The following is a 25130-nucleotide window of genomic DNA, read 5'->3' on the forward strand; positions in this document are numbered from 1 at the left end:
AGCCTGATGCGGGGCTCAATCCCAGGACCCTGGGATCATGACCTGAGCCAAAGGCAGACGCTCAACGACTGAGCCACCCAGGCACCCCAGTATTTTAAAATTATTTTTAAGTAATCTTTACACCCAGTACGGGGCTCAAACTTACAACCTTAAGATCAAGAGTTGCACGCTTCACCGACTGAGTCACCCAGGCACTTCTCATCTGTCTTTGTAAAAATAATTTTCTTTTTGAAATGTTAAGCATTGCTACAATAGGAAAATAGGAGTCTTTTTTTTTTCCCTAGAAAATTCAGTTTTAGTTAAAGTTGAGTTAAAACATTGACTGATGGGGCACCTGAGTGGCTCAGTTGGTTAAGCATCTGCCTTCGGCTCGGGTCATGATCCCAGAGTCCTGGGATCGAGCCCCGCATCAGGCTCCCTGCTCTGCGGGAGAGCCTGCTTCTCCCTCTCCCTCTGCCTGCCTCTCTGCCTACTTGTGCTCTCTATCTCTCTGTCAAATAAATAAATAAAATCTTAAAAAAAACAAAAAACAAAACAAAACAAAAACATTGACTGAGGCAATATATTCTAAAGAGTGAAAAATACTTCCTATATTTTTTGCTCACTTTTTTTTGAAGTAAGGATATAATTTTATGGACTTTTTTTTGCCTTTAGAAAAACTTGGATTCAGCTTTCAGATGAGCTAGAGCTCTATTTCTGACCCTCTTGCCTTATGAATCTCCACTTTTTGGAATCCTTGAGATAACTGTAAGCTTTCAGTGATATATTTGAGCACATTTTGACCACTGTTCTCTTAGGTTCACTCCTTTGTTCCAGGTGAGGGGCAGTTACTGCTTGAGGCTCATCTACATTTAGTCTAACGTTCCCATTATATTTTAGACACATGCATATACTGGTTGACCACTTCCTTGCCTTTATCTTTGACATGGTCACCACACCTCCCACTACCCTGGTTAGCTTAGCAGTGACATAATAAAAATAAGAGTAAGGAAACCCAGGACATTCTGGCCTGCATAATGCTGCTTCTGACGCAAAGTATTACAGTCAGGGTTGTGAAATAGCTCTGCAGCCCATGTTGTAAGTAAAATCTGAGAAACTGTAAAAGTCCTGATTCTTGCACAGAAATGACAATTTTGGTTAGATAGTGGTTCCTGAAACAAGAAGGAAGAATAGTGGCAAGGGAACTGGTAGGAGGTGACTGTGACATTCTGCAGTTCGCTGAGTTTTGGGACTCTGATGAGAAAATGTTTTGGAGGAGTTCCCATGATTGAGGAGGTTTTACTCTGCCTATTGAAGATCATTTTTTCCATAGCATGGGTGGTAACTGGTAGGCACTTGGCTGAATGTCCACGTTTTGCCCTGAGTACTTCATTTTTGAGTTGGTACCATTGTGGATATGATGGGAGCCCCTCTTTGGAGGTGATGTCAGGTGGACACTATTATATGATAGTGATTCTATTCTGTTTCGGTGGAGAGAGAAGGGCAGGTGAGAGCAGAGCCAGTGATGGGATGTTTTTTTATACGTTAAACAAGAATTATACTCAGTGCGGGCATAGCTCAAAATTTAGACTCCATTAAGAAATTAGTTTTTTATTTTGTAGTGAGATATAGCATTTATCAAAATAAACCTTAAAATAACATATAGCTTAATAAAAATTGACATGCACCAGAGGCTCTCCCATTCTTTATCTCCCCCTAATCACAATGCCATTCCTGCCCCTTCCCATAGCTACAACCCTAACTTTTGTAGTAGGTATTTCTTTTTCCTTTTAAGTTTTCATTTAAATTCCAGTTAGTTAACATACAGTGTACTGGGGCGCCTGGGTGGCTCAGTTGGCTAAGCATCTGCCTTCCGCTCAGGTCATGATCCCAGGGTCCTGGGATCGAGCCCCATGTTGAGCCCCACGTCGGCTTCCTGCTCAGCGGGGAGTCTGCTTCTCTCTCTGCTCCTCCCCTTGCTCGTGTTTTCTCCCTCTTTCTCAAATAAATGAAATCTTCAGAAAACAAAACAAAACAAAACAAAACTATACAGTGTACTGTTAGTTTCAGGTGTACCATATAGTGATTCAGCACTTCTGTACATCACAGGCGCTCATCATAAGTGCACTCCTTAATCCCCATCACTGGTTTAACCCATCCCTTCACCCACCTCCCTTCTGGTAACAATCCGTTTGTTCTTTATAGGTAAGAATCTGTTTCTTGGTTTGCCTCTTTTTCTTTTTTTTCCTTTTGCCTATTTGTTTTTTTCTTAAATTCCATATGTGAGTGAAATCATATGGTATTTGTCTTTCTCTGACTTATTTTGCTAGCATAATACTCTAGCTCCATCCGTGTCATTGGAAATGGCAACATTTCATTCTTTTTTTTTTTTTTAAGATTTTATTTATTTGACAGTAAGAGACACAGCGAGAGAGGGAACACAAGCGGGGGGGGGGGTTGGGAGAGGGAGAAGCAGGCTTCCCGCTGAGCGGGGAGACCGATGTGGGGCTCGATCCCAGGACCCTGGGATCACGGCCTGAGCCGAAGGCAGATGCCCAACGATTGAGCCACCCAGGCACCCTATGGCTGAGTAGTATATACCACATCTTTATCCATTCATCGGTTGGTGGACATTTGGGCTGTTACTGTAATTTGGCTATTGTAGATAATGCTGCTATAAGTGTCAGGGTGCATATATCCCTTTGAATTAGTATTTTTTTTGTTCTTTGGGTAAATACCTACTTGAGCAATTGCCAAATTGTAGAGTAGTTCTATTTTTAACTTTTTGAGGAACCTCCATAGGGTTTTCTAGAGTAACTGTGCCAGTTTGCATTCCCACTAACATTGCATGAAGGTTCTTCTTCTACATCCTCGACAACACCTATTGTTTCTTGTGTTGTTGATTTTAGTCATTCTGACAGGTGTGAAGTGATCTCTCATTGTAGTTTTGATTTGCATTTCCCTGATGATAAGTGATATTGAGCCTTTTTTAATATGTCTGTTGGGATGTCTATATGTCTTTTTTAGAAATATGTCTATTTATGTCTTCTGCCTATCAATTGGATTATTCATTTTTGGGGTGTTGAGTTTTATAGGTTCTTGATATATTTTATTTTATCTTAATTATTTATTTTAGAGAGGGAGAGAGCACATGCCCGAGCAGGGGGTGGGGCGGGGAGAGAGACAGAGAGAGAATCCCAAGCAGACTCCCTGATGAGCACCAAGCCCAGTGCTGGACTCAGTCTCACAACCCCAAGATCATGACCTGAGCTGAAATCAAGAGTCAGGTACTTAACCGGCTGAGCCTCTCAGGCGCCCCAGCTGCCTTTTACTTTTTTTTTTTTTAAGATTTTATTTATTTATTTGACGGAGAGAGACACAGCGAGAGAGGGAACACAAGTAGGGGGAGTGGGAGAGGGAGAAGCAGGCTTCCCGCTGAGCAGGGAGCCGGATGCAGGGCTCAGTCCCAGGACCCTGGGATCGTGACCTGAGCCGAAGGCAGATGCTTAACGACTGAGCCACCCAGGCGCCCCATTGGCTGCCTTTTACTTTTGTTGATAGTTTCCCTCTCTGTGCAGAAGCTTTTTTTTTAATGTAGTCCCAATAGTTTATTTTTGCTTTCATTTCCCTTGCCTCAGAAGACATAATCTAGAAAGAAGTTGTTATGGCTGATGTTAAACAAGTTACTGCCTTTGTTCTCTTCTAGGATTTTTATGGTTTCACGTCTCACCTTTTGGTGTTTAATCCATTTTGAATTTATTTTTGTGTATAGTGTAAGAAAGTGGTCTAGTTTCATTCTTTTGCTTGTAGCTGTCCAGTTTTCCCAACGCCATTTGTTGAAGAGATAGTCTTTTCCCGTTACATAATCTTTCTTGCTTTGTTAAAGATTAATTGACCATATAATTGTGGGTTCATTTTTGGGTTTTCAATTTTGTTCCCTTGATCTGTGTGTCTATTTTGGTGCCAGTACCATACTGTCTCGATGACTACAGCTTTGTAGTATAACTTGAGGTCCGGAATTGTGATGCCTCCAGTTTTGCTTTTCTTTTTCAAGATTGTTTTGGCTATTTGGGGTCTTTTGTGGCTCCATACAAATTTTAGGATTGTTTGTTCTAGCTCTGTGAGAAATATTAGTATTTTGATAGGGATTGCATAAATGTGTAGATTCCTTTGGGTAGTAGGGACATTTTAACAATATTTTTGCAGTCCATGAGCATGGACTGTCTTTCCATTTCTTTGTGTCTTTAATTTCTTTTTTTTTTTTTAAAGATTTTATTTATTTATTTGAGAGAGAGAATGAGAGACAGAGAGCATGAGAGGGAGGAGGGTCAGAGGGAGAAGCAGACTCCCCGCTGAGCAGGGAGCCCGATGTGGGACTCGATCCCGGGACTCCAGGATCATGACCTGAGCCGAAGGCAGTCGCTTAACCAGCTGAGCCACCCAGGCGCCCTGTGTCTTTAATTTCTTTCATCAGTGTTAGGTTTTCAGAATACAGGTCTTGTACCTCTTTGGTTAGGTTTATTCCTAGGTATCTTACTGTTTTTGGTGCAATTGTATTTGCTTTTCCTTTTTTTAACCGCCTATATATACCTCCCCTCAACAGTGTAATTTACTTGTTTGTTTTTGCACTTTATATGAACAAAATCACTGTATATATATTTTTTGCCTTCTTTCGCTCAACATTGTGAGTTATATCTGTGTTACTCAAGATTGTGATTTGTTTGTTTTCATTCCATTATGTAGAGTTACCACAGTTTATCTTCGTAGGCAGTCCATTTTTATTCTTAACAAGTCAAGATGTTCTAATAGAGTGTACAGTTTATCTTTTAGTCGTTTGCTGAAGGGAGCTATTTTTCAGAGATCTCTGCTGGTCTGACCCAAGAGACTTGAGTACCAAAGTGTATAAAATGTCTATACTCTGAAAATTAGCTTGATGGTGTCCCACCTTCATCTAGGTCACTAGACCCTCTGAGTGGCTTTTGTTGTTGTTGTTGATGTCTTTTATTATTATTATTATTTTAATTTTATTTTTTTGAGAGAAGAGAGTGAGAAAGAGAGAGCACAAGAGGGGGTAGGGTCAGAGGGAGAAGAGACTCCCTGCCGAGCAGGGAGCCCGATGTGGGACTCGATCCCAGGACTCTGGGATCATGACCTGAGCCGAAGGCAGTCGCTTAACCAGCTGAGCCACCCAGGCACCCCATGTCTTTTATTATTAACCCATATACAGTTACTTGTCTTCTGGTTTGTTGAAGCAGTAAGTCAGACAACATTTGCCACAATAATGTCTGTCGAAGTGGCTAGCCATGAAAACTCCAGCACCACACTCATCTGAAGGGTACTCCCGACAAAGGTTACTGATTTTGCCATTCTCATCCACCTTATAGTATTTCAGGATGGCCAGTTTCACCTTCTTTCTCTTATGCTTATTCTTCTTGGGAGTGGTATAAGACTTCTTCCTTTTCTTAGCACCACCACGAAGTCTTAACACAAGATGAAGAGTGGACTCCTTTTGAATGTTGTAGTCAGACAAAGTGCGTCCATCTTCCGGTTGCTTGCCAGCAAAGATCAACCTCTGCTGATCAGGAGGAATTCCTTCCTTATCCTGAATCTTGGCCTTTACATTTTCTAGTGTATCCGAGGGCTCAGCCTTGAGAGTGATGGTCTTCCCTGTAAGGGTTTTCATGAAAATCTGCATCTTGGCAGCAGTTCCACCGCAGATGGCGGATCGGAAAGGAAAACTTTTATTTTTTTAATTAAAAAAAAGTAATAATGGCAAGTTAGTAAATTCATCTCTTTTCTATGTTTTGACTTGGAGAGTAGCGAGTGATGTTTCTCTTGCTGTCCCATGCTTTATGATTTCAGGTATGAATACTTCTCTCTTTATAGTGTTTATTTGTATTCTCAACATTTGTAAAAGTGAATGTTTGTTTTAAAATAGTTTTTAGTTATTTAAGACTTAAATCTAAAAGAGCCTGATGGTTGGAAGCCCTAGAGTTTATAGTGAACTATATATGTTCTCTGTGTCCTGGTGTCTTAAGGCTTAATGTAGCTGCATAATCTTATTCTTTGGCTTTTAGAGAAGAATAGGCATGAGTCTGAAAAAGCCCAATACGTTCTTTTTCTGGTTGAGTATTCTTTATTGGTTATTATCAATATTTTCAATGCTTTGGTCAATGTATATGTGTTATGATCCAAGTGCTAATATTTACCCAAATGTAAACTGTGATATATTTCATTTCCTTATTAGAAATATTAAAAAAAAAAATTCAGCTCAGGGATGCCTGACTGGCTCAGTTGGTATAACATGTGACTCTTTATTTCAGGGTTGTCAGTTTGAGCCCCACATTGGGGGTAGAGTTTACTTAAAAAATAATATTTCAGCTCTGGTGAGAACTTAGATGTGATGACCATTTCAAATAGATTTGCCCTGTTAACTAGACAGTCTTCCTTATTTGTAAAATATATATTACAAATATTTTACACATACGTCTCTCTGATTTCACCTATTGACTGATACGTGTGTCTTCATTTTATGATTAAGGTAAAAGAAGGATTTGCATTCCCGTTAGACTTGAGTTTAGCTTTCTGCATCTTGAGTCCATTAATTCTTTATTCTAGAATGCATTCCCAGGGTGCCTTGATTTCCTCCTTGGAATATTTGTCTATACCCACACCAGACTATCCCTTTCAGTGCTTCAGAGGGTTGTTGACTGACCTCAGGTTTCACTGCTTTGTGCTTTATATGGTCTGACTTTTCTTGGTGCCTAGCTGTGAATATTTGTCTTTATCCCCCTCCCTCCCATGCCTGAGAGTTCCTGCGGTCACTTTCAGCCTGTCTAGAAAATGATTTCTTTCAATGAGGTAGACTTTGAATTTTCTTTCCTGTTATTGCATACCTCCCTGCTCTTGTATCTAGATGGTAAGGGGAAGTTAATCAGTATATTTTCTTTACCTGAGATTCTGACTCTGGTCAGTCCTTACAGCACAGGTCTTCCCTAACCTGAATAGATACTGGCCAGAGGAAGTGAGTTGTTCGATACTCAGTGTGGACAGGCCACACCTGTATTAATGAGCACACACTGCGTGTCAGCTCAAAAGAACAAGATCCATACTGATATTTGAACCATAAATAGAGATCTCCAAGTCTCCTAGATTTACAACAGAGCATTCATTACCCTAGATTCCTTTTTTTTTTCTTTTTTAAAGATTTTATTTATTTGACAGAGAGAGACACAGCGAGAGAGGGAACACAAGCAGGGGGAGTGGGAGAGGGAGAAGCAGGCTTCCTGCCGAGCAGGGAGCCCGATGCGGGGCTCGATCCCAGGACCCTGGGATCATGACCTGAGTCGAAGGCAGATGCCCAACGGACTGAGCCACCCAGGCGTCCCATTACCCTAGATTCTTAATATAAATACCTTCTCCTGAGTTAGGAGTTTTGAATTCTAGCTCTTGCTGTACTCTAAGCTTCAGCATCCTCATCTGTAAGATGAGAGGTTGGATTAGAAGATACCTATGGGCACTTCTGTTAAATTTATTGTTATAACCTTGGTATTCTTCTGAAATGACACTTGCAGAGCAAAAATCCTCCCTTACAAAAAAAGACGAAAGGAGGCAAAACAAAACAAAAACCAGTTTCCTTTCATGTCCAGTTTTAATTTAAAAAGTTAATTGGAATCCTTTTCTCTGAAGGTAAAATAAAAGTAGTTGTTTGCCTGCAGCTTTGCCATTTAAAATGTAATAAAAGGTAACAACAGGGGCTCCTGGGTGGCTCAGTTGTTAAGCATCTGCCTTTGGCTCAGGTCATGATCCCAGGGTCCTGGGATCGAGCCCCGCGTCGGGCTCCCTGCTCAGCGGGAAGCCTGCTTCTCCCTCTCCCACTCCCCCTGCTTGTGTTCCCTCTCCCGCTGTGTCTCTCTCTGTCAAATAAAGAAAATAAAATCTTAAAAAAAAAAAAAAGGTAACAACATCTTTTTTGATACCTTTGTAGTAGTTGCTCAAATTACTGAAATCACAGATGTGCTTGTGATGGCTTAAGGTAGTATATTAGGTATCACCTGTTTTAGAGATACTTTTAGATGGAGCTGTATTATTAATCCCACATACATAAAATAACATACCCAGGAAGACATCATTTTACTCATTTGTAATGCTTTATACTGTCTTATAAAATATGTCATACTTAGAATAGTGGCAAAAAGTGTTTAGGAAGTGTTATTAATTATAAATTCCTGAATGTACATGGACATTTTATCTTACTAAACAATAAAGTGTATTTTTATGAATTTTAATCCGCTGATGCAGATAGTTCTACTTTACCATTTTTATTTTTTCATTTTTCAGAGAATTTTTAGTAGTTACTTCATTTATAAATAGAGTGTCTGTGGTGGTGCTGTCTTCCTAATTTTGATTAATTAGAGGAGCTTCTCCTACTTCCCTTTGTCTTACTTGCAGATCTTTCATCTTTCACCAGCATAATAAAAATATTTGAATTCCATCACTATTCATGAAGCCATTCTTTTGGGCACATAACTATCTTGTGGGGGAATTCTTCCAAAATGGACACAGATGCATTTTACTCCTAACTTTTGTGTAAAACAACTTAGTTCATTTTATTCTGCTCTTATTTTTAAGAAAACACATGTGAGGGTGGAACAGTCCTCCAGATCAGGAAGCATTATCGGTTTCCACTGATGTTTTATATGTACTCTGTTTTTATGTGAGACTCTAAAAGCTCCAACTCTGCATGATGCTATAAAGACATGGAAAATGATTCTTTCTTAGGGTTGGAGGAAGTGATGACTAGTGTTTTTTTGCTGGTAGTATCTGATAATCCCCCCTCCCTTTAGCTATTCTAGGCATGTTTAGTTGTCAGGCGTTGTCGGACTAAATTGCTAAAAATAATAAATAAGGGGGAGGCTGTTCTAAGGCCAGCTCTTGCCACTGTCTGTAATCTGTTTAATTTAGTTCCTAGGGAGAAAGGGCAAAAGGAACATGGTGCCATTCTCATTGAATGGATTTTTTGTTTAAAGTGCTGACAAGAACATTGTTTGAGCTCTCCTTTTTCCCAAGCCCCAATGGGCTCACGCACCCACATCCACTTGCAGTGTAGAGCCAGCGCTGGGGGCCTCAAAGAGCATGCTCCACTCAGTAGTTATGCTAGAGGTTAACCAGGTGATTGTGGTCTTTTGCTGGTCTTTTAATGTGGCTTTTGACAGTGGAAATATGCACTTAGTATGTGAGAGAGGATGAGTGGGAGAGAATGGTGATTGCAGATGGGGCAGTGAGTGTGAGAATAAAGAAATCTTTCTGTTCAGTCCTTTTCCCTAACTCATTGTTCAGAGAGTCAGGTTGTTTGATGAAATTACCACACGTTTGACTCCAGTATACCTGTGCAATTTTAACCCATAGTGCCCGCATGAAGCTCTGCTTGGATTTGGCTCTTGACCCCTCTTTGCCTTTGTTTTTTTTCAAATCATAGCAATAACTTTCTCTAAAGTAGACATAGCAATCTAGTACTTGTTTGTAAAGCTGTTGATCATGAAGGAATGATTTAAATGCCTTTCTTGTCTCTTGCTCTGTATTTCCCAGTGGTGGAGTATATGAAAACTAGGACCAAATTTTCAGTTATATTCTGGTATTCTACCCTTTGTGTTGACCCACCTGAGGGATTATTGATTTTTATATTCTTAGGTTGCTTAATGATTTTTGTATCTGAAGTATCCAAAATCCAGAACTTTTGGTTTTTTGGGGGCGGGGGGAGGTGGTCTGAACCTGACCACTTTAAACACCAAAGAAAGAAATGGATTGGTTTTATTAGAGATTCTTTGGGGGGAAATGTCTTGGGAAGCCTCTGTTAATGTAGAGCCTGGTGTTTACCTAAAGCTCTGGGATCCGAGCACTTGGACACTGTAGGCTTTGGGAATGCTTACTTTTGGACATTTCTTAAGTCACCAACGTGCCCTACTCTCTAATTTAATGAAATCATGATTTTAACTGAACTAAAGGTTCTCAAATATATAACTTAGAACACAGTCTTCAGGATTATCTGTGCTCTATATATATGATAAAGTCTTGCAATTCATGTAGAATGACATATCTGGCAGTGCTTTAAATCTTTAAAAGTAGCTCAAAACAGATGTAATTTGTGCTCCAGAAATTTGTAAAGAAAAACTTCTCTTTTTGTTCAGAACCTGGGCTTTCTTTGGAGTTCAAATTCAAAGCTTTCATTAATGCATACTCTGTCTGCTTTCTTTAGATAAGTGGTGAAGAGAAATAAAAGAGAAAGAAGGAGCTTCTGATTGTAGAGTTGAAGCCTTAAACTGGATCAAGTTTCAAACTGAACTATAAAATATCGATTGCCATAAACTTTTAAACTTAGATGCCTTTAATAGGCTGAACTTTTTCACTTAAAACTGGTTTGGGAAGACTAAACAATTCCTGGATTTATGACATAAGGCTTTGGCCAATAATAGTTGTTAGGCCAGAAGAAGTATATGCATATTTTTAAAAAGGCATTATTAAATGTTTGCTGAGTGTCTGAATTACACATAGTACTTTGGGATATGTCTTTGGAGGCTTTTTGTTCTTACTTTCATACATTAAGGAACGAACATAGTCTGTTGTATTTGCTATATGCCATGCGCTGGTATATGCAATGAAGACAGAATTGGCGAAGGCCCTGATGGGCATTCTGGTGAATGGGACAGGGCCAGAGATAATAAACAATATAATTTATAAATGCTAAAAAGAAAAATACCTCGGAGTAAGGAGACAGAATGATGGGAGTGTATAAACTGTTTTATATAGTATTGACGGGGAAGGTTTTCCTTTTTTTTCTTTCTTTCTTAACAGGGAAGGTTTTTCTTATAAGGTGATATTTGAGCAGTAGCCTGAAGGGAGTGAGGGAGCAAGCTACATGTACATCTGGGAGAAGAGGACTCCAAGCAGAGGGACTAGCAAATATAAAAACCTGTAGGTGAGAGAGTAATTGACCAGTTGGGAGAATAGCAAGGAGGCCAGTTCAGCTAGAGCTGAGTGAGGTAGAGAAGAAATCAGGGAAGGGTCCAGGAGTAGATTATTATATAGGGCTTGCAGGCCATATTAAGGATTTTGGATTATGCTCTGGAATTGGGAGTTTGGGGATGGTTTTGAACAGATGAATGACGTGATCTGATTCATATTTTGATGGGACCAGACTGGGTACTATATTGAAAATAGATTAGGGGCGGCTGGGTAGCTCAGTCAGTTAAGTGTCTGACTCTTGATTTTGGCTCAGGTCATGGTCTCGGGGTCCTGGGATTGAGACCTGTGTCGGACTCTGTTTTCAATGGGGAGCCTGACTGAGATTCTCTCTCTCTCTCTCTGCCGCCCCAAATTAAATAAATAAATCTTTTTTTAAAAAGGTAATAGATTATAGGGGACAAAGGTGTAAGCATGGAGATTTGTTAGGAGGTTGTTGCATTATCCAAGTGAGAGATTGATGGTGGCTTGGACCAGGGCAGTGCCAGTGGAGGTGGTCAGCTTCTGGATATATTTGAAGGTAAAGCCAAATACAGTTGGGTGTGGGGATGAAAGAGAGGACTCAAAGTTTTGGTCACTCCTTCCTCCCATGTGTATCATTCATTCTCCTCTTGGAGAGATCTGGAATGGGTTTATGGGAGAGGGGTCATTTCACCTGGACCTCGAAGATCAATTAGAATTTTGTTTGCTTAGGGCTGGGGCAGAGGAGAGAACATTTCAGATCAAAGAAATAGTGAGGACAAATGTCTGGAAGTGGAGTGGTAAAGGAGGTTGGGGTGAGAAATGAGGCTAGAGAAGTCTAAGAGAACAGAGTTAAGGCTAAAATGAATGAAACCCGCATTGTTTCTACTCACTTTGTGTAAATACTACTTGTTTTGGGCAAGTAGTTATTCCCAGTGCCAATGCTATTCCTTTAGTGTGGTTTCCACATAGCATTCCATGTGTACTGGCTCCACGGAGATTCCACATGTTTACGGGAACACGTGTGCCATTGGTAATTCTTTGGTCAGTTTTTCCTTGTTGATACTCAAGTTTCAAAAGTAGTTTTAAAAGCAAATTGAAAGTTTGGTTTGTGATACCCAAGTAGAGATACTGAATAGATAGTTGGATATATGAATCTGGCATTCCAGGCTAGTGAAATACAATTGAGAATTACCTATAAATGGTCAGTTTATAGGTGTCATTTAAAGTTATAGAACTGGATTAGGTCAACTAAGGAGAAAAGGTAGCTAGAGAAAGAATGAATGAGAGTCATGGACTAAGCCCAGCAGCACTGCAGGCCACTGCAGCAGGGTGTAAAGCCTTTTCCAAAGGTGTGGACAGTGTGTAGTGTGAGTCCAGAGAACTAAGTGAATGCCCATATGGGCAAGCCTGTGCTGAGAAGGGGCCACTCTCTCCAGTGTGAGGAGACTGTTCATGCCCTTGGTTTTGTGGTGGCAGCCGGAGCTGTCAGCTCAGTTGGACTTGGGTTGCAAATGCTTTGTGGCCTTCTCTTCCTCATACTGACCCTGGAGCTAGGCGAGCCTGGTCTGCTGAGGGAAACAGGTTTGTTCCCTCAGGGAGGGGTTGCTGGAGGTAGAGGCCGGCACCAGGTTAGGCTCAGAGCTGAGCCCTCTGTCCATGGGACTGTACTGCAGGGAGTGGTTGAACACAGTTCATTTAGAGCACAGGAGATAAGCAGCCCTGCTATGCATCTGTGGTACCTTGAGTCATAGTTGAGGGAGGTGGGTATTTACATGGGTGAAAGCAAACATGCCTACTAGTTTTGAACTAGTTTTGAAGGTTAAAAGTTTTTCCTAAAGGGATTTTATAATAAACCGTACTTTCCTCATACACGCTCTCACATATGCACACACCTAAATATGTGCACTTTCCTACCCTCTTTCAGTATATATTAAGAAAAGCTTTAACCTTTAGAATTTTTTTTAGTTCATCTTGAAGATTTTTAGCAAGTAGTAAGTATTGCTTTTCTGTGCTCGGATATGTGTAGCATAATGCCTTGGCATAATAATTAAGAATATGAACTCTGGAATCAGATGAATATGCATTAGAACTCCAGCTCTGTTGCTTACTACATGTTAGGTAAATTACTTAGTGTCTATAAGCCTAAATCCGCTCTTCTATAAAATGGCAACAACAGTGTTGATGGAGAGGGGCAATAAATAATCTCTTTATTATCTGCCTAAGTATGGAGCCAACTGAAAGTTAGGCAGATTGAGAAAAAAATTTTTATATATTTTCCCTTTATTAGTTAAAGATAAGGTTGAAGAATGTGGCTTCAATGTGCAGCGATAACAGCAGTTTCTGAAACTGATCCAGAATTAGGCATCCCGAGGAGACTAATTTACCCAGCAAATCTCTCCAAGTGTGGGACAACCACACGTCTCTTTCTGCAGAGGCACGCTGATACTGTAAAACAAAGGAAGAAAATGTGTACCTTTTCAAGCAGGCAGATCCTGGCAAAGCAGAAGGAGCTGAGCAATATTGCTTTTTCCCAAACACGCCAGTCAGAAAAACCACTAGTCTTCCTGAGAGTAGATTGAGGTCAGGGCTATAGCTGATGAATACCAGAAGTGAGGAGGATAAGCATTTCTCCCTTAAAAAATACTACCTTTTTAAAAATTTTTGTAACCTCTGTACCCAGTGTGGGGCTTGGACTCATGACCCTGAGATCAAGAGTCTCATGTTCTACCAACAGAGCCAGGCAGGTGCCCCCTCAAAATACCTACCTTTTAACATAATACATGTAAATCACTTGACATTGTGCCTGTAAATACTCAGTAAGTACAAGATTTGTTGTTTGCGTATGGTGGATGCTCAGGAGCTACTTACTGATTGAGCACATTGCCACCAAATGTTTATAAGATAAAGGGTTTTTTTTTTTTAATTAAAAAAATTGAAGATACGCACATATACAAGGCTAACTTAACAAACACCTGTGTACTCACTACCCAGAATTAACAAGTGTTAGCATTTTGTAATACTTACTTTTTTGTTATTTTATATAAAATAGTACTAATGAAATTGAAATCTCCTTTGTAACTTCCCTTCCAAGCCCACCTCAATTTTATTCCCATTCACCAGAAGCAACTACTGTCAGGTTTTTGGTGTGTATCTTTCCATTCCATGTTTTATGGCATCTTATATTTAACAAATGACATCTTATTGTTTGCATCTTTCAGTAACCTTTTTTTGTTTTCGTTTTTGAGCTCTACCCACACTAATATGTAGTTCACTCATTTAAACTGCTCTAGGGTATTCCATAAGAACATAAAACTTTCTGTATTTTATGCAAAGGACCCATTGTCTATACCTTCGGTATATACCATGTGAGTGTAGCCAAAGGACCCAGTGACTTCTTCCATGCGTAGCATAAATACAGCCATTGGTAGGGCTAGTTGATGGGCTCAAGGGCGCAAGTGCCCCCAGGACAGTGATGTCTGCTGCTCTTATTTCCTAACAGCCATGGATTCTGTGGTGAAGCCATCTCATAAATTTCATGGCCTCTGCCTGTGTTTTACTTATTTTTTATTTTTAAAGATTTTATTCATTTACTTGACAGAGAGAAAGACAGCGAGAGAGGGAACAAGCAGGGGGAGTGGGAGAGGGAAGCAGGCTTCCCGCTGAGCAGGGAGCCCAACGCGGAACTCGATCCCAGGACTCTGGGACCATGACCCGAGCCGAAGGCAGATGCCTAACGACTGAGCCACCCAGGTGTCCCGTCTGCCTGTCTTTTGAAAATGGAGATCAAGTATCCTTCTTAGAGCCAGAACCAGAATCAGTCAGGGAAAGTAAGGAAGCTGATTGGGAACCCGGGTTTCTAGATTCCAACGACGATATTCACTTTTACTCTGAAAAAAATGAGGGTTCCTATACTGTGGTTGGATATTCCTAGTAGCTGGGTCTTCTAATAAGTTAGTGGTCCTTTTCTTAGGAAAATGGTAAACCTCCTAAATGCCAGCTCTTTGAGTAAAAAGATTGTAAGTGGTTTCTGAGAGACCTAGCATCTGGAAATTGAAGAAAGGGCAAAATGAAAACCACCCCTTGAATCATATTTGCAAAGAGAAGTGTGCCAAGTGATCTCTTATTATTCCAGTGTCATTATAACCAGTGTCATTATAAATTTAATTGGTGTTATGTCAGCTACTTAAATCAGAGCTAATAGCATATGAAACTCCATTCTGTTTGTACCCGTTCCATGGTAACTTGGGTGTGTGTAGAGTTGGGACAAGCGGCAGCTGTGACGTCTGGTCTGTAGAGTAATTTCATCATGGTATGAGCTTCTGGATCACCCTGGATGGAGAGGTGTCACTGGGTGATGTGAGCTGACCTCCCGGTGCCCTTCAGAACACGGCGAGCAATGTGAGCAAAGATCCAAGGTTGCTTATCTCACCTAGAGTTTAGCTTAGAGTTCGAGAACAGTAGTAATTCCTTGGTGATACTGAGAGGTATAACTATTAGTTTTCCTCTTGTCTTTCTTAATGAAAAGAAAGCCAATTTGGGGGGAAAGCTTTATAAATAACTCTTTGATACTGGAGTATATTTGTAGTTCTCCAATTATGCCCTCTGCTGACCTAGACAAATGAGCAGAGGAGGTGCCTATGAGTCACGAATCTGTGCTTGTGGTGGCTTTGAGCTCTTGCTTGTTTTCACTGTCTCCCGTTCCTTTTACGGGTTTCCGGTTGCCGTATCTCTATTTTTTTAGTTGTATAAATATGTTCCTCGATTGGAAAGTAGTAATGTGATCACATAGAAATTTCCTCACCCTTGTTTGTTCATTGGCTCTCCCAGAGTACCTAATTAACTCATTAATCTAAATGTTTAGTGCTTACACTGGTAACATTAAAGTTAGTTTTCAGAAATTAATACGTCAGTTTATTTTACCTTGGCCAGTTTGTGTGTAATTTTCTGAGTTTTGGGTGGAGCAAAGACTGATTTGCTGTGAAAATAATTCATTAGGAGCTTGCCTTGCCATGCCTGTTTTTAAAATTTATTTAGTAATTTTGGAGAGAGAGAGAGCACGAGCAGGAGGGGCATGAGGGGCAGAAGGAGAGGGAGAGGGAGAAAGACCCTCAGGCCGACTCTGCTGAGTGCGGAGCCCAACGCTGGGCTCGACGCAGCGCTGAATCTCACGCCCGGAGCTGAACCCAAAAGTTGATGCTTAACTGACTGCGCCAGCCAGGCGCCCCACCATGCCTGTTTTTAAACACAGGGCTTTCATGTCCTGTCTTTTCTCCTTGTGGTACAGCATTTTGAGAAGACCAGGAATTCTTTTTTATTTCTAATTGAGGTGAAGTTTATGTAACATAAAATTCGCAGTGTTGTGCAGCCATCCCCACTTGATTCTGATTCTAGAACACATTCACCCCCCCCCCCCCAAAGAAACCCTTATCCATTAAGTAGTCACTGGTCATTTCCCCTCTCCCCCAGCACCCAGCAGTCTTTAATCTGTTGTCTGTCTGTATAGTTTTGCCTGTTCTGAAGTTCTTATAAATGGATCATACAGAGTGTGGTTTTTAGTATCTGGCTTCTCTCACTTAGCTCCATGTTCTCAAGGTTCATCCATGTTGTAGCATGCATCAGAACTTCGTTCCTTTTTATGACCAAAGAGTATTCCCTTGTATGGTATATCCCATTTTCTCAGTTGATGGGCATTTGGGTTGTTTCCAGTTTTTGGCTATTATGAATAATGCTGCTGTGAACATTCAGAAGCTTTTGTTTGGACACCTGTTTTGATTTCTCTTGAGTATATACGTAGGAGTGGAGTTGCTGGGTCATGTGGCAGTGTTATCTTTTAACTTCTTAAGTAACTGCCAAACTGTTTTCCACAGCAACTGCATCATTTTACATTCCCACCAGCAGTATATCGGAGTTCTGATATCTCCACATCTTTGCCGACACTTATTTTCTGGTTTTGATTATATATAGTCATCCTGGTGGGTAGAAAGTAGTATCTCATTGTGCTTTTTAAAAAAAAAAAAATTGGGGGGGTATTTATTTGACAGAGAGCTCCTGTGCGAGCGGGGTGGAGCGGAGCAGAGGGGAAGGGGGGCAGGGAAAGACTCTTAGGCCGACTCTGGCCCTCGGCCTGAGTGCCGAGCTCATGAGGGGACCGATCTCAAGACCCAGGGGCATGACTGAGTTGAAACCAAGAGTTGGACGCTCAACCGACTGAGCCAACCCAGGCGCCCTTCATTTTGGTTTTTATTTGCACTTCCCTAAAGACTAATGAGGTTGAACATCTTTTCTTGTGCTTACTGGACATTCATATATCTTTTTTGGAGAAATGTCTGTTCAAGTCCTTTGCCCATCTTTTAATTGTATTCTTCATCTTTGTGGTGGCTTGTAAGAAAATTGAAATTTTTGATTTGCGTGGAGCAGAGAGCAGTACTGCAGTGACTCCACATGCTTGCCTCACGTACCCCCTCCCTGTCTTGTCCTCGCGGTTGAGTCAGGCATACCTCCGCTTCCAGGAATGTGAGGTGTTGCCCCTGCTTCCTCTCTGAGAAGGCACACCCTTTTCCACCTCCCGCTTTATCATGCCTACAGGCCAAACTCCACAGTACACACTATTGATTGGATTCTCTAGCTCTTCTAAGACTAAAGACACACTGAAATAGTAAAAGTTACTTTATTTGCTCATTTGGAAGACTTGTAGAGAGAGAAGTCTCTCTACATTTGGCCAAGAGAGTCATAGAGTTATAAGAAGATTGTAACAGATTCCCCTGCGCTATAAAAAAAATAAGCACAGGGGCGCCTGGGTGGCTCAGCGGGTTAAGCGTCTGCCTTCAGCTGAGGTCATGATCCCGGGGTCCCGGGACCGCACCCCTTGTTCCCGCACCTCCCCACCCCTCATGTTCTCTCTCTCACGCACGGTCTCTGTCTCTCTCGAATAAATAAAATCTTTAACAAAAAAATGAGCAAAGGAGTAACTGGGGATTGGAGAGCAATCTGGGGAGCAAATGGGAGGTAAGGAATGGAGGGAGCTACTAAAAACAGTTGGATCAAGAAGTGGTGCTAAGAAGGGAGAGTACCTGCAGGGAATGTGAGGACACGGAAGCGTTTTTTAAATGATTTGCCTCAACAAGAAAGATTTTTCAGAGGAAAAAAAATTGAAAATTAGGAAAAAAGAAAAAGGCTGACTGCAGCAGTGAAAATTTTGAGAGGGTGAGTGGAGATGGAACCAGTGCCCGAGTGGAAGGGCTGTGTTTTGACAGAAGCAGGGACACTATCCATCTTAACGCTAGGGAGAGAAGAGAGTACCTGTGTAGGCGCGGGTCGTGTAGCGGGAGTGGTAGTGGGGAGAAGGGGCAGTTCTCATGAGACTGCTTGTATGTTCTCAGTGACCTGAGGACGAGAGTGGAGGAGACAGTATAGGAGATTTGAGGAGACCAGATAAAGTATGAAATAGTTATTTTGGAGAACACACGAGTGAACTTATTAAAGAAGCTTAATAGGATACTAGGACAGTGTTGAGGGCCCATTTGAGATTCATGGTCCTGAATTTAAAGTGAAACCATTCCATACATTTAAGTGTTTTTCTTTAACATTCAGGTACAAGCATGAGTAGGCAGATGGTTGGGTTTAACTTGGGTTGGCATTTTGCCGGGCAAGTGCAACGGAGGGAGAGCAGAGCAAAGAAGAAAAGGGATATTTGTAAGGGGTTAATATATAAATGATGGACTGTGCAAGGTTAGCTAGGTGGGATGGGCAGGAGGGGAAAGGCCATGGAAACATAATTTGTAACGAACAGCGTGTCATTGAGGGCGCCTGGGGGGCTCAGTCGGTTAAGCATCTGCCGTCGGCTCAGGTCATGATCCCAGGGTCCTGGGATCGAGTCCCGTGTTGGGCTCCCTGCTCGGCGGGGAGTCCGCTCCTCTCTCTCCCTCTGTATGTGTTCTCTTTCTCTCTCCAGCTCTCACTCTATCTCAAATGAATAAATACAAAAATCTTACAACAAAACAAAACTTGTCATTGAGATGAAGCTGAAGAAATGCTGGAGTTGAGAATTACCAGATATAGCAACCTGGAAAAATACGGAGTAGTGGTGGTGAACCTGAAATTTTGGAGGTGGTGCAGTTGGTGGTGTCGACATGGTGCCTAGGGTATGACGGTGGGTGGGTGGCCGAGGTAGGGTGAAATAAAAATTATGAGGGGAGGGGACACCATGGTATTGGAAAGATCGCCATTCTTGGAGTCACCTTGGGTGGTGCGGCGGTGGTGGCGAGGAAGACTGAGCCATCAGCGAATGAGGGACAGTACTCAGGGTATTGTAGGTTGTGGCGGCAGGAGGGGGAGAGGCTGGTAAAGCTTGATGCCACAAACTTCAAGGACCAGAGTTTGGAGGGAAAGAGAGAAAATGGTTTGGCACTGGGCTGAATGAATGAATAGAAGGATGGATGGATGGACATTTGGGCTTTTATTAGGCAACTTTCATTGAAAGTTAAAAATCTCTGAAATCTCTGCCTGCTGGAATCAGTTCTTTTAAGACTCTCTTTTTTTAAGAACGGACGTTGACAGACTATCTAGCCTGCTGACCACATCCACCTTGCTGCTTGTTTCTGTGTTTTTAGAACACAGATATCCCCATTCATTTACACCGCACCCATTAGTTTACACCTTGTCTACGGCAGCTTTTATGCTATGATGGCAGGGTTGAGTAGTTGTGACAGAGACATCCCCACAAAGCCTGAGATATTGAGTGGCCCTTTATAGAAAAAAATCCAGTTTGCCAACTCTCACTTTTGAACAGTGGTTCTCAAAAAGTGTGCTTCGAATCACCCGGAGGGCTGTGAAAGCACAGATTGCTAGGCCCCATCCCTAGAATTTATGATTCAGTGGGTCTGGGTTAAGGCCTGAGATTATGCTTTTCTCACAAGTTCCCAGGAGTTGCTGATGCTGGAAAAATTCCAGGGACCACATTTTAAGAGCCATTGCTTTAGATATTTAAGGCAGTGGTCAGGTTCCTTCTCCTCTTAATCTTTTCTGGGCCACATATCTCTACCTACTTCACTGCTTATCACTTGACATGATTTACTGACATGTCTCATCCCTTTTTAAGCCTGGTGCCCCAAAATGTAATAATGCTTTGGATGTAGCCTGCTCAGCGCCATGTGCCTTGGAACAGTTGGCCCTTCTGCTGGCTCTGCACTTACCTGGGAGTTTTCTTTCTACTCTTTTTCCTGGATTGTCTGATGGGCTGGGCTTTCTCTGGGACTTAAATGAAGCTCATGTGTTAGGGAGGGCAATAATGGTATTGATCACCCAAACCCCAGGGGGACCAAGGGAAGGAAATAAGAATCCTTCTCTCCCCACCCCTCCCCCAGTATATTTCTGCCATAAGGCATTGAGTCGTGTCGAGGTTTGTCTTGGGCAGATGGAGCATGCAGTCACAGGTGGGATTTGGGAGTCTGACCCCACACAGTAGCAGTGTCAGAGGCTCTTTACAGGTAAGAGACCATCTGGAAGAAAAACAAGGTCAGTGTCCAGCGAAACCACATCTTTTAGCAGGGGACCTTTTGAAAGCAGTTTCTGAAAGTTGCAGAGACAGTAACTTCTTAGATTTCTCCCTAGAGTCTCCTGTTCCATGCCTAAATCTGCTTTCTCATTCTTTGAGCTTGTCTCCTAGACTTGTGTTATAGTTCACAAGTTCCCTTATTGCCTAGTTGTATCCTTTTTTTTTTTTTAAGATTTTATTTACTTATTTGACAGAGTGAGAGAGGACAAGCAGAGGGAGAGAGGGAAGGAGGCTCCCTGCTGAGTTGGGAGCCTGACTCCGACTCCGGGCCCCATCCCAGGACCCCGGGATCATGACCCGAGCTAAAGGCAGACGCTTAACCATCTGAGCCACCCAGGTGCCCCACCTAGTTGTATCCTTTTTTTTTTTTTTTTAATAAATTTTATTTATTTGACAGAGACAGCAGTAGAGGGAACACAAGCAGGGGGAGTGGGAGAGGGAGAAGCAGGCTTCCCGCGGAGCAGGGAGCCCGATGCGGGGCTCCATCCCAGGACCCCGGGATCACGACCTGAGCCGAAGGCAGACGCCTAATGACTGACCACCTTAATGGTGAAGTGGATGCACCCTGATGAGCTCGCAAGCCGGCGTGTGTCTGTGGATCAGTCTCTTAGCTTTCAGTTCCCGGTCAGGCGTGGCCTGTCTTTCCTGCCCCTGGTGAGCGCACCTCACCCGGTCACTGGCACTTGCAGAGCTCTGCCCTGCTTCTGCTTGCTACAGTTCTGCCGTCTTGGTCTCATTTCCCTTCCTCACTTCTTCTGTGACTCCTCGTTGCCTTTCTTACTTTCTCTTCCTCCTTTTTCTCTGTGCCTTCGTCACTTTTTACCCCCTTCTGCCAAGACATGCCTTCTCAGCCTTCAGTGAATTCTTGGCCTCTTGCTGAACTTCCCCAGTGTGGGCCGCTGGTATCCTCTGGCCATTTTAGGGTTCTGCAGACTCAGAGAGCATGAGACAGTGAGGCTCTGGGTTTTTAATTCGGGAGCTATGGGAGCGACAGTGAGAAGGTGGCCTTTGCTTCACGTGTTTTGATTAACAGTAGAGCTTGAAGTTGGCAATGGTCTGCAGAAGTTGGCAGCCGTGGATTCAGCGTAAGGGAGAAGTGTGTGGCCAGGATGGGTCAAAGTCAGGATTGGAAACATGGGACTCAGAGCAGAGGGTCTCTGAGCACAGATCTCACAGAACATCAGGGGCAGAAGGGAATCGAGATGCCCATTTTACTGCCCCTGTAGCCTGGATTGGAGGCATGGGACAAGCCAGAAGTTCTGCTTTTATCCACCGAATCTCCCCCCAACCCTTCCCCCGGCTCTATTTTACCTGTCTTATTTGTCTTTGAGACAAGAGTTCATTTGAAGAAAAAGCTCTGTGTCTAAAGAATAATAATGGGGGAGTGAGGATACCTGTATTGTCCAAATCCTCATTTTACAAATGGGGAAATAGAGGATGAGAGAGGAAAACTACTTTCTATACCTGAAGAAATGGCAAACAGGAGAGATATTAGAGAAAGAGAGGGAAACAAAGTCCCTAAGGCAAAAAAGTCTATAGAGAGAGCATCACAAGATGAATTACCTCAGCGGTCTATTTGAGAGATTATGTCATGTCAGGAAAGTTCTAGAGACTTGAGCCTCTTTCCTTCATGGGAGGTCATAAAGGGAACACTGGCCCCTCAGCCTGACTCCCAGAGAGAACCTCAGGCTGATGAGCAATAACTGCAACAATGTCATTTCCCTGGCCATGCTGAGCCCCACAGGAAATCTCAGAATTTCTCTCACTCCAGAACAAGGCCCACAGGAATGTCGCTGCACCCAGAGCTCTGTGGTTTGATTTCACTGGAGAATTTCCTAGGGGAAAGCTTCTGAGGGAGATTGTTCAGCAAGACAGAAAAATGCTGCAGTGAGGCCATCTCCTGCTGGAAGGTGTGGGTTTGAAAGGCCGCCTGGAGTTTACACAGCAGTCCTAATCCCCTTGTAGCTCACAGCAGCCCTGGCCAAAGCTCCCAGCCCTTTCTCAAGGACTTCTAACTCCAGGACACGGGAGATTGGGACAGTTTGTTTTACAATTTCACAAGTTGATCTCATAAAGGGCTTGACCCTTAGGGCCTGTTCTGTTTGTAGAAGTAAGCCTCTGATTTTCCCAGGCACGTCGGTGAGAGTTGAGAGACCTGTGTTTACCTAGGGGCAGAGGTTACAAGGCATTGCCCCAAACTGAAAATCATCTTGAAGAAGAGGCTCATTTTCTGTCTTTGCCTTCTCTGTTGGTGTTCCTCATTCATGCGTGTTGTGGGGAGAACTGAAAAGCGGTGTGTATACAAGTATATCAGCAGTAAGTCATCATTCCCATCATAAATGTACTTTTATTCAACAGGTATTGAGTTCCTCTCATGTACCAGCCATTTTTCCAGTCATTGGGATATCAGCAGACAGAACAAAGTCGTGCCCTTTTGGGCTCCTCTTTCTTGGAAGGGAAGATGAACTGATCCTGCCACTTCCCGTGGGGGCAGGTGCTGTGCAGGAGAATAGGAGCACAGAGCTGCCATAATATTCAAGGCTTTTCCCGCTGAGGTGGCATTTGAGAAAGGCCTGAAGGAAGTAAGCGAGCTAGTACTGTGGACATGTGGGGAAGAGAGTTCCTAACAGAGAGCCAAAGGGCAAAAGCCAGGCAGGAGCATGGCTGGCGGGTTGGAGGGGCAACGCCGAGTCGGAGGTGCAGGCCAGTGTGGCTGGAGCTGAGTGGGCGAGAGGGAGTTGAGGTCAGAGTCCGCTGAGAACAAGACTAAAATGGCTTTGCAAAAAGGCTTTAGCCTTTCATTTTGAAATTGGAAGCCACTGGAGGGTTTTAAGTGTTCACAGAGGACTCTGAGCACTGTGTGGAGAAGAAACTAATGGGGACCAAAGGGCAGAAGAAAGGAGACCACCGAGGAGGCTATACATTAAGGTCACATTCTGGATACATTTTGAGGTAGTGCATAGGATTTGTTGGTTGATTGGATGTCAGATGTGAAAGAAGGAAGATTCAAAGATGACACCTAAGATTTTGAGCATTTGCAAGAATGGAGTTGTCATTTACAGAAATGGGGAAGATGGGTCCACAGGATTTCTGATGTGACTAGTAGTTTTAGGAAGAAAGTGTGGAAATTCAAGGAAGAAAAAATTTGACTTAATCATTGGTTCCTTAATTTTCTGCATCCTTTCTGACAGTCTTGTTTGTATTTGGATCACTTCTACCACAGTTTTCTTGGCTGAAGTACAGGTCCCAGTGTACTAACTTATAGGGACCCTTAGCCAGCCCCCTGTGATTCAGTGCGGTCCGAAAGCTGGGGGCACAGAAGAACTTTGGGGCAGATTCTGTCTCTGGGACATCCCTCAGTTCATGGTTTCCTAGGGCTGCTTGACAAATTATTGCAAAGGCGGCTGGTTTAGAACAACAGAAAATTATTCTCTCACAAGTTTTAGAAGCTAGAAGTCCAAAACCAAGGTGTCATGGGCCATGCTCCCTCCAAGGCCTCTGGGGAAAAACCCTTCCGTTTCCTCCTCCTAGCCTCTGGTGGTTGCTGACCATTCTTGGTCTTTGTTTGCTTATAGATGCGTCCTTCCCTTTCTGCCTCCCATCAGGGGATGGCATTCTGTCTCTGGGTCCCTTTTGTCTTCGTGGCCTTATAAAGACACTAATCATTAGATTTAGGGCCCACCCTAACTCAGCATGACCTCATTTTAACTTGACCCTATTTTCAAATAAGACCACATTCACAGGTAATGGGGGGTTAGGATTTCAACGTATCTTTTTGTGAGACAATGCAACGCACATCACATACTCTGATTCAGGTTTGATTATGAAGGTCGTCTTGGCTTAGGTATGTTTGAGGATAAGACAGGAACTATTGAAAAAGTTAGAAAACAGGTCCCTCGGTGCTAGGGATGACCCATCTATTAGGATGAAATGAAAATTTTAATGTGCAATAAATTTACCTAAGCTAATTAAAGATTTAAAGATAGGTTTATTTTGCATTATTTTTTCAAACTTGAAGACCTTAGGTTATGCAGCGTAAAAATCATGAAAAAAAATCATAAAACTGAAACTGGAAGAAGAGACATAGAATGAGGAATTTTAAAGTAAGAATTATAACCTGAATTTGATTGTCCAGAGGCCTGTGCAGTAGGTAGAAAAGCTCCAGCTGACGTTCCAAGTTTACAGTTTTGACAATTGGGGCAGCAAGTTGGCAGAGATGGAATGCAAAGGACCCGGCTCCCTGAGCACCAGCACCTGCCGCGGGAGCCCAGCCCCGCTTGCCCCCCTGGCCTTTTTCTCACATTCCCACAGGGCTGGGAAGGTGCCCAGATGGTTCATGGCACTGGTCTTTAGCTGCTGCTCCCCTGCTGTGCAACATCCAGTACGTGGACATTCTTCAGTGGTGTGTCAGGAGTTACTAGTATTTCCCTCTTTAAGTCACCACATGTCAAGTCTAGGGGTTTATCAAAGGAAGTTTAAGTTCCCATTCTGATAGCACAATGATAGGACTGTATCAGGTTTAGCAGCATAATAAATTCCTTAGCAACAGTATACATTCATAGCCACTGTGAGTTTTTATGGAGCTCCTGTTGTTTACAGGTTGGACAGCAGTTGT

General features: G+C 42.6%; 2 protein-coding genes across 3 annotated transcripts in view; one reads left to right on the top strand and one right to left on the bottom strand.

Annotated features, from left to right (window-relative positions):
* PFDN1 (prefoldin subunit 1) overlaps positions 1 to 25130 on the top strand; it is a 68307-nt gene that overhangs the window by 41292 nt on the left and 1885 nt on the right. The window lies entirely within an intron of this gene.
* On the bottom strand, positions 5182 to 5724 carry LOC112808908 (ubiquitin-ribosomal protein eS31 fusion protein-like). Its single transcript, XM_073887808.1, has one exon. It carries the CDS (start codon positions 5672 to 5674, stop codon positions 5207 to 5209), a length of 468 nt encoding a protein of 155 aa, XP_073743909.1. The 5' UTR covers positions 5675 to 5724; the 3' UTR covers positions 5182 to 5206.

This window comes from Callorhinus ursinus, unplaced genomic scaffold, assembly GCF_003265705.2.
Source record: "Callorhinus ursinus isolate GAN/ISIS: 27379988/994484 unplaced genomic scaffold, GSC_fseal_2.0 scaffold83, whole genome shotgun sequence".
In the NCBI taxonomy this organism is placed as follows: Eukaryota; Metazoa; Chordata; class Mammalia; order Carnivora; family Otariidae; genus Callorhinus; species Callorhinus ursinus.

Excerpts from the sequence above, each read along its gene's own strand:
- LOC112808908 (XM_073887808.1), bottom strand. The coding sequence starts at position 5,674 with ATGCAGATTTTCATGAAAACCCTTACAGGGAAGACCATCACTCTCAAG.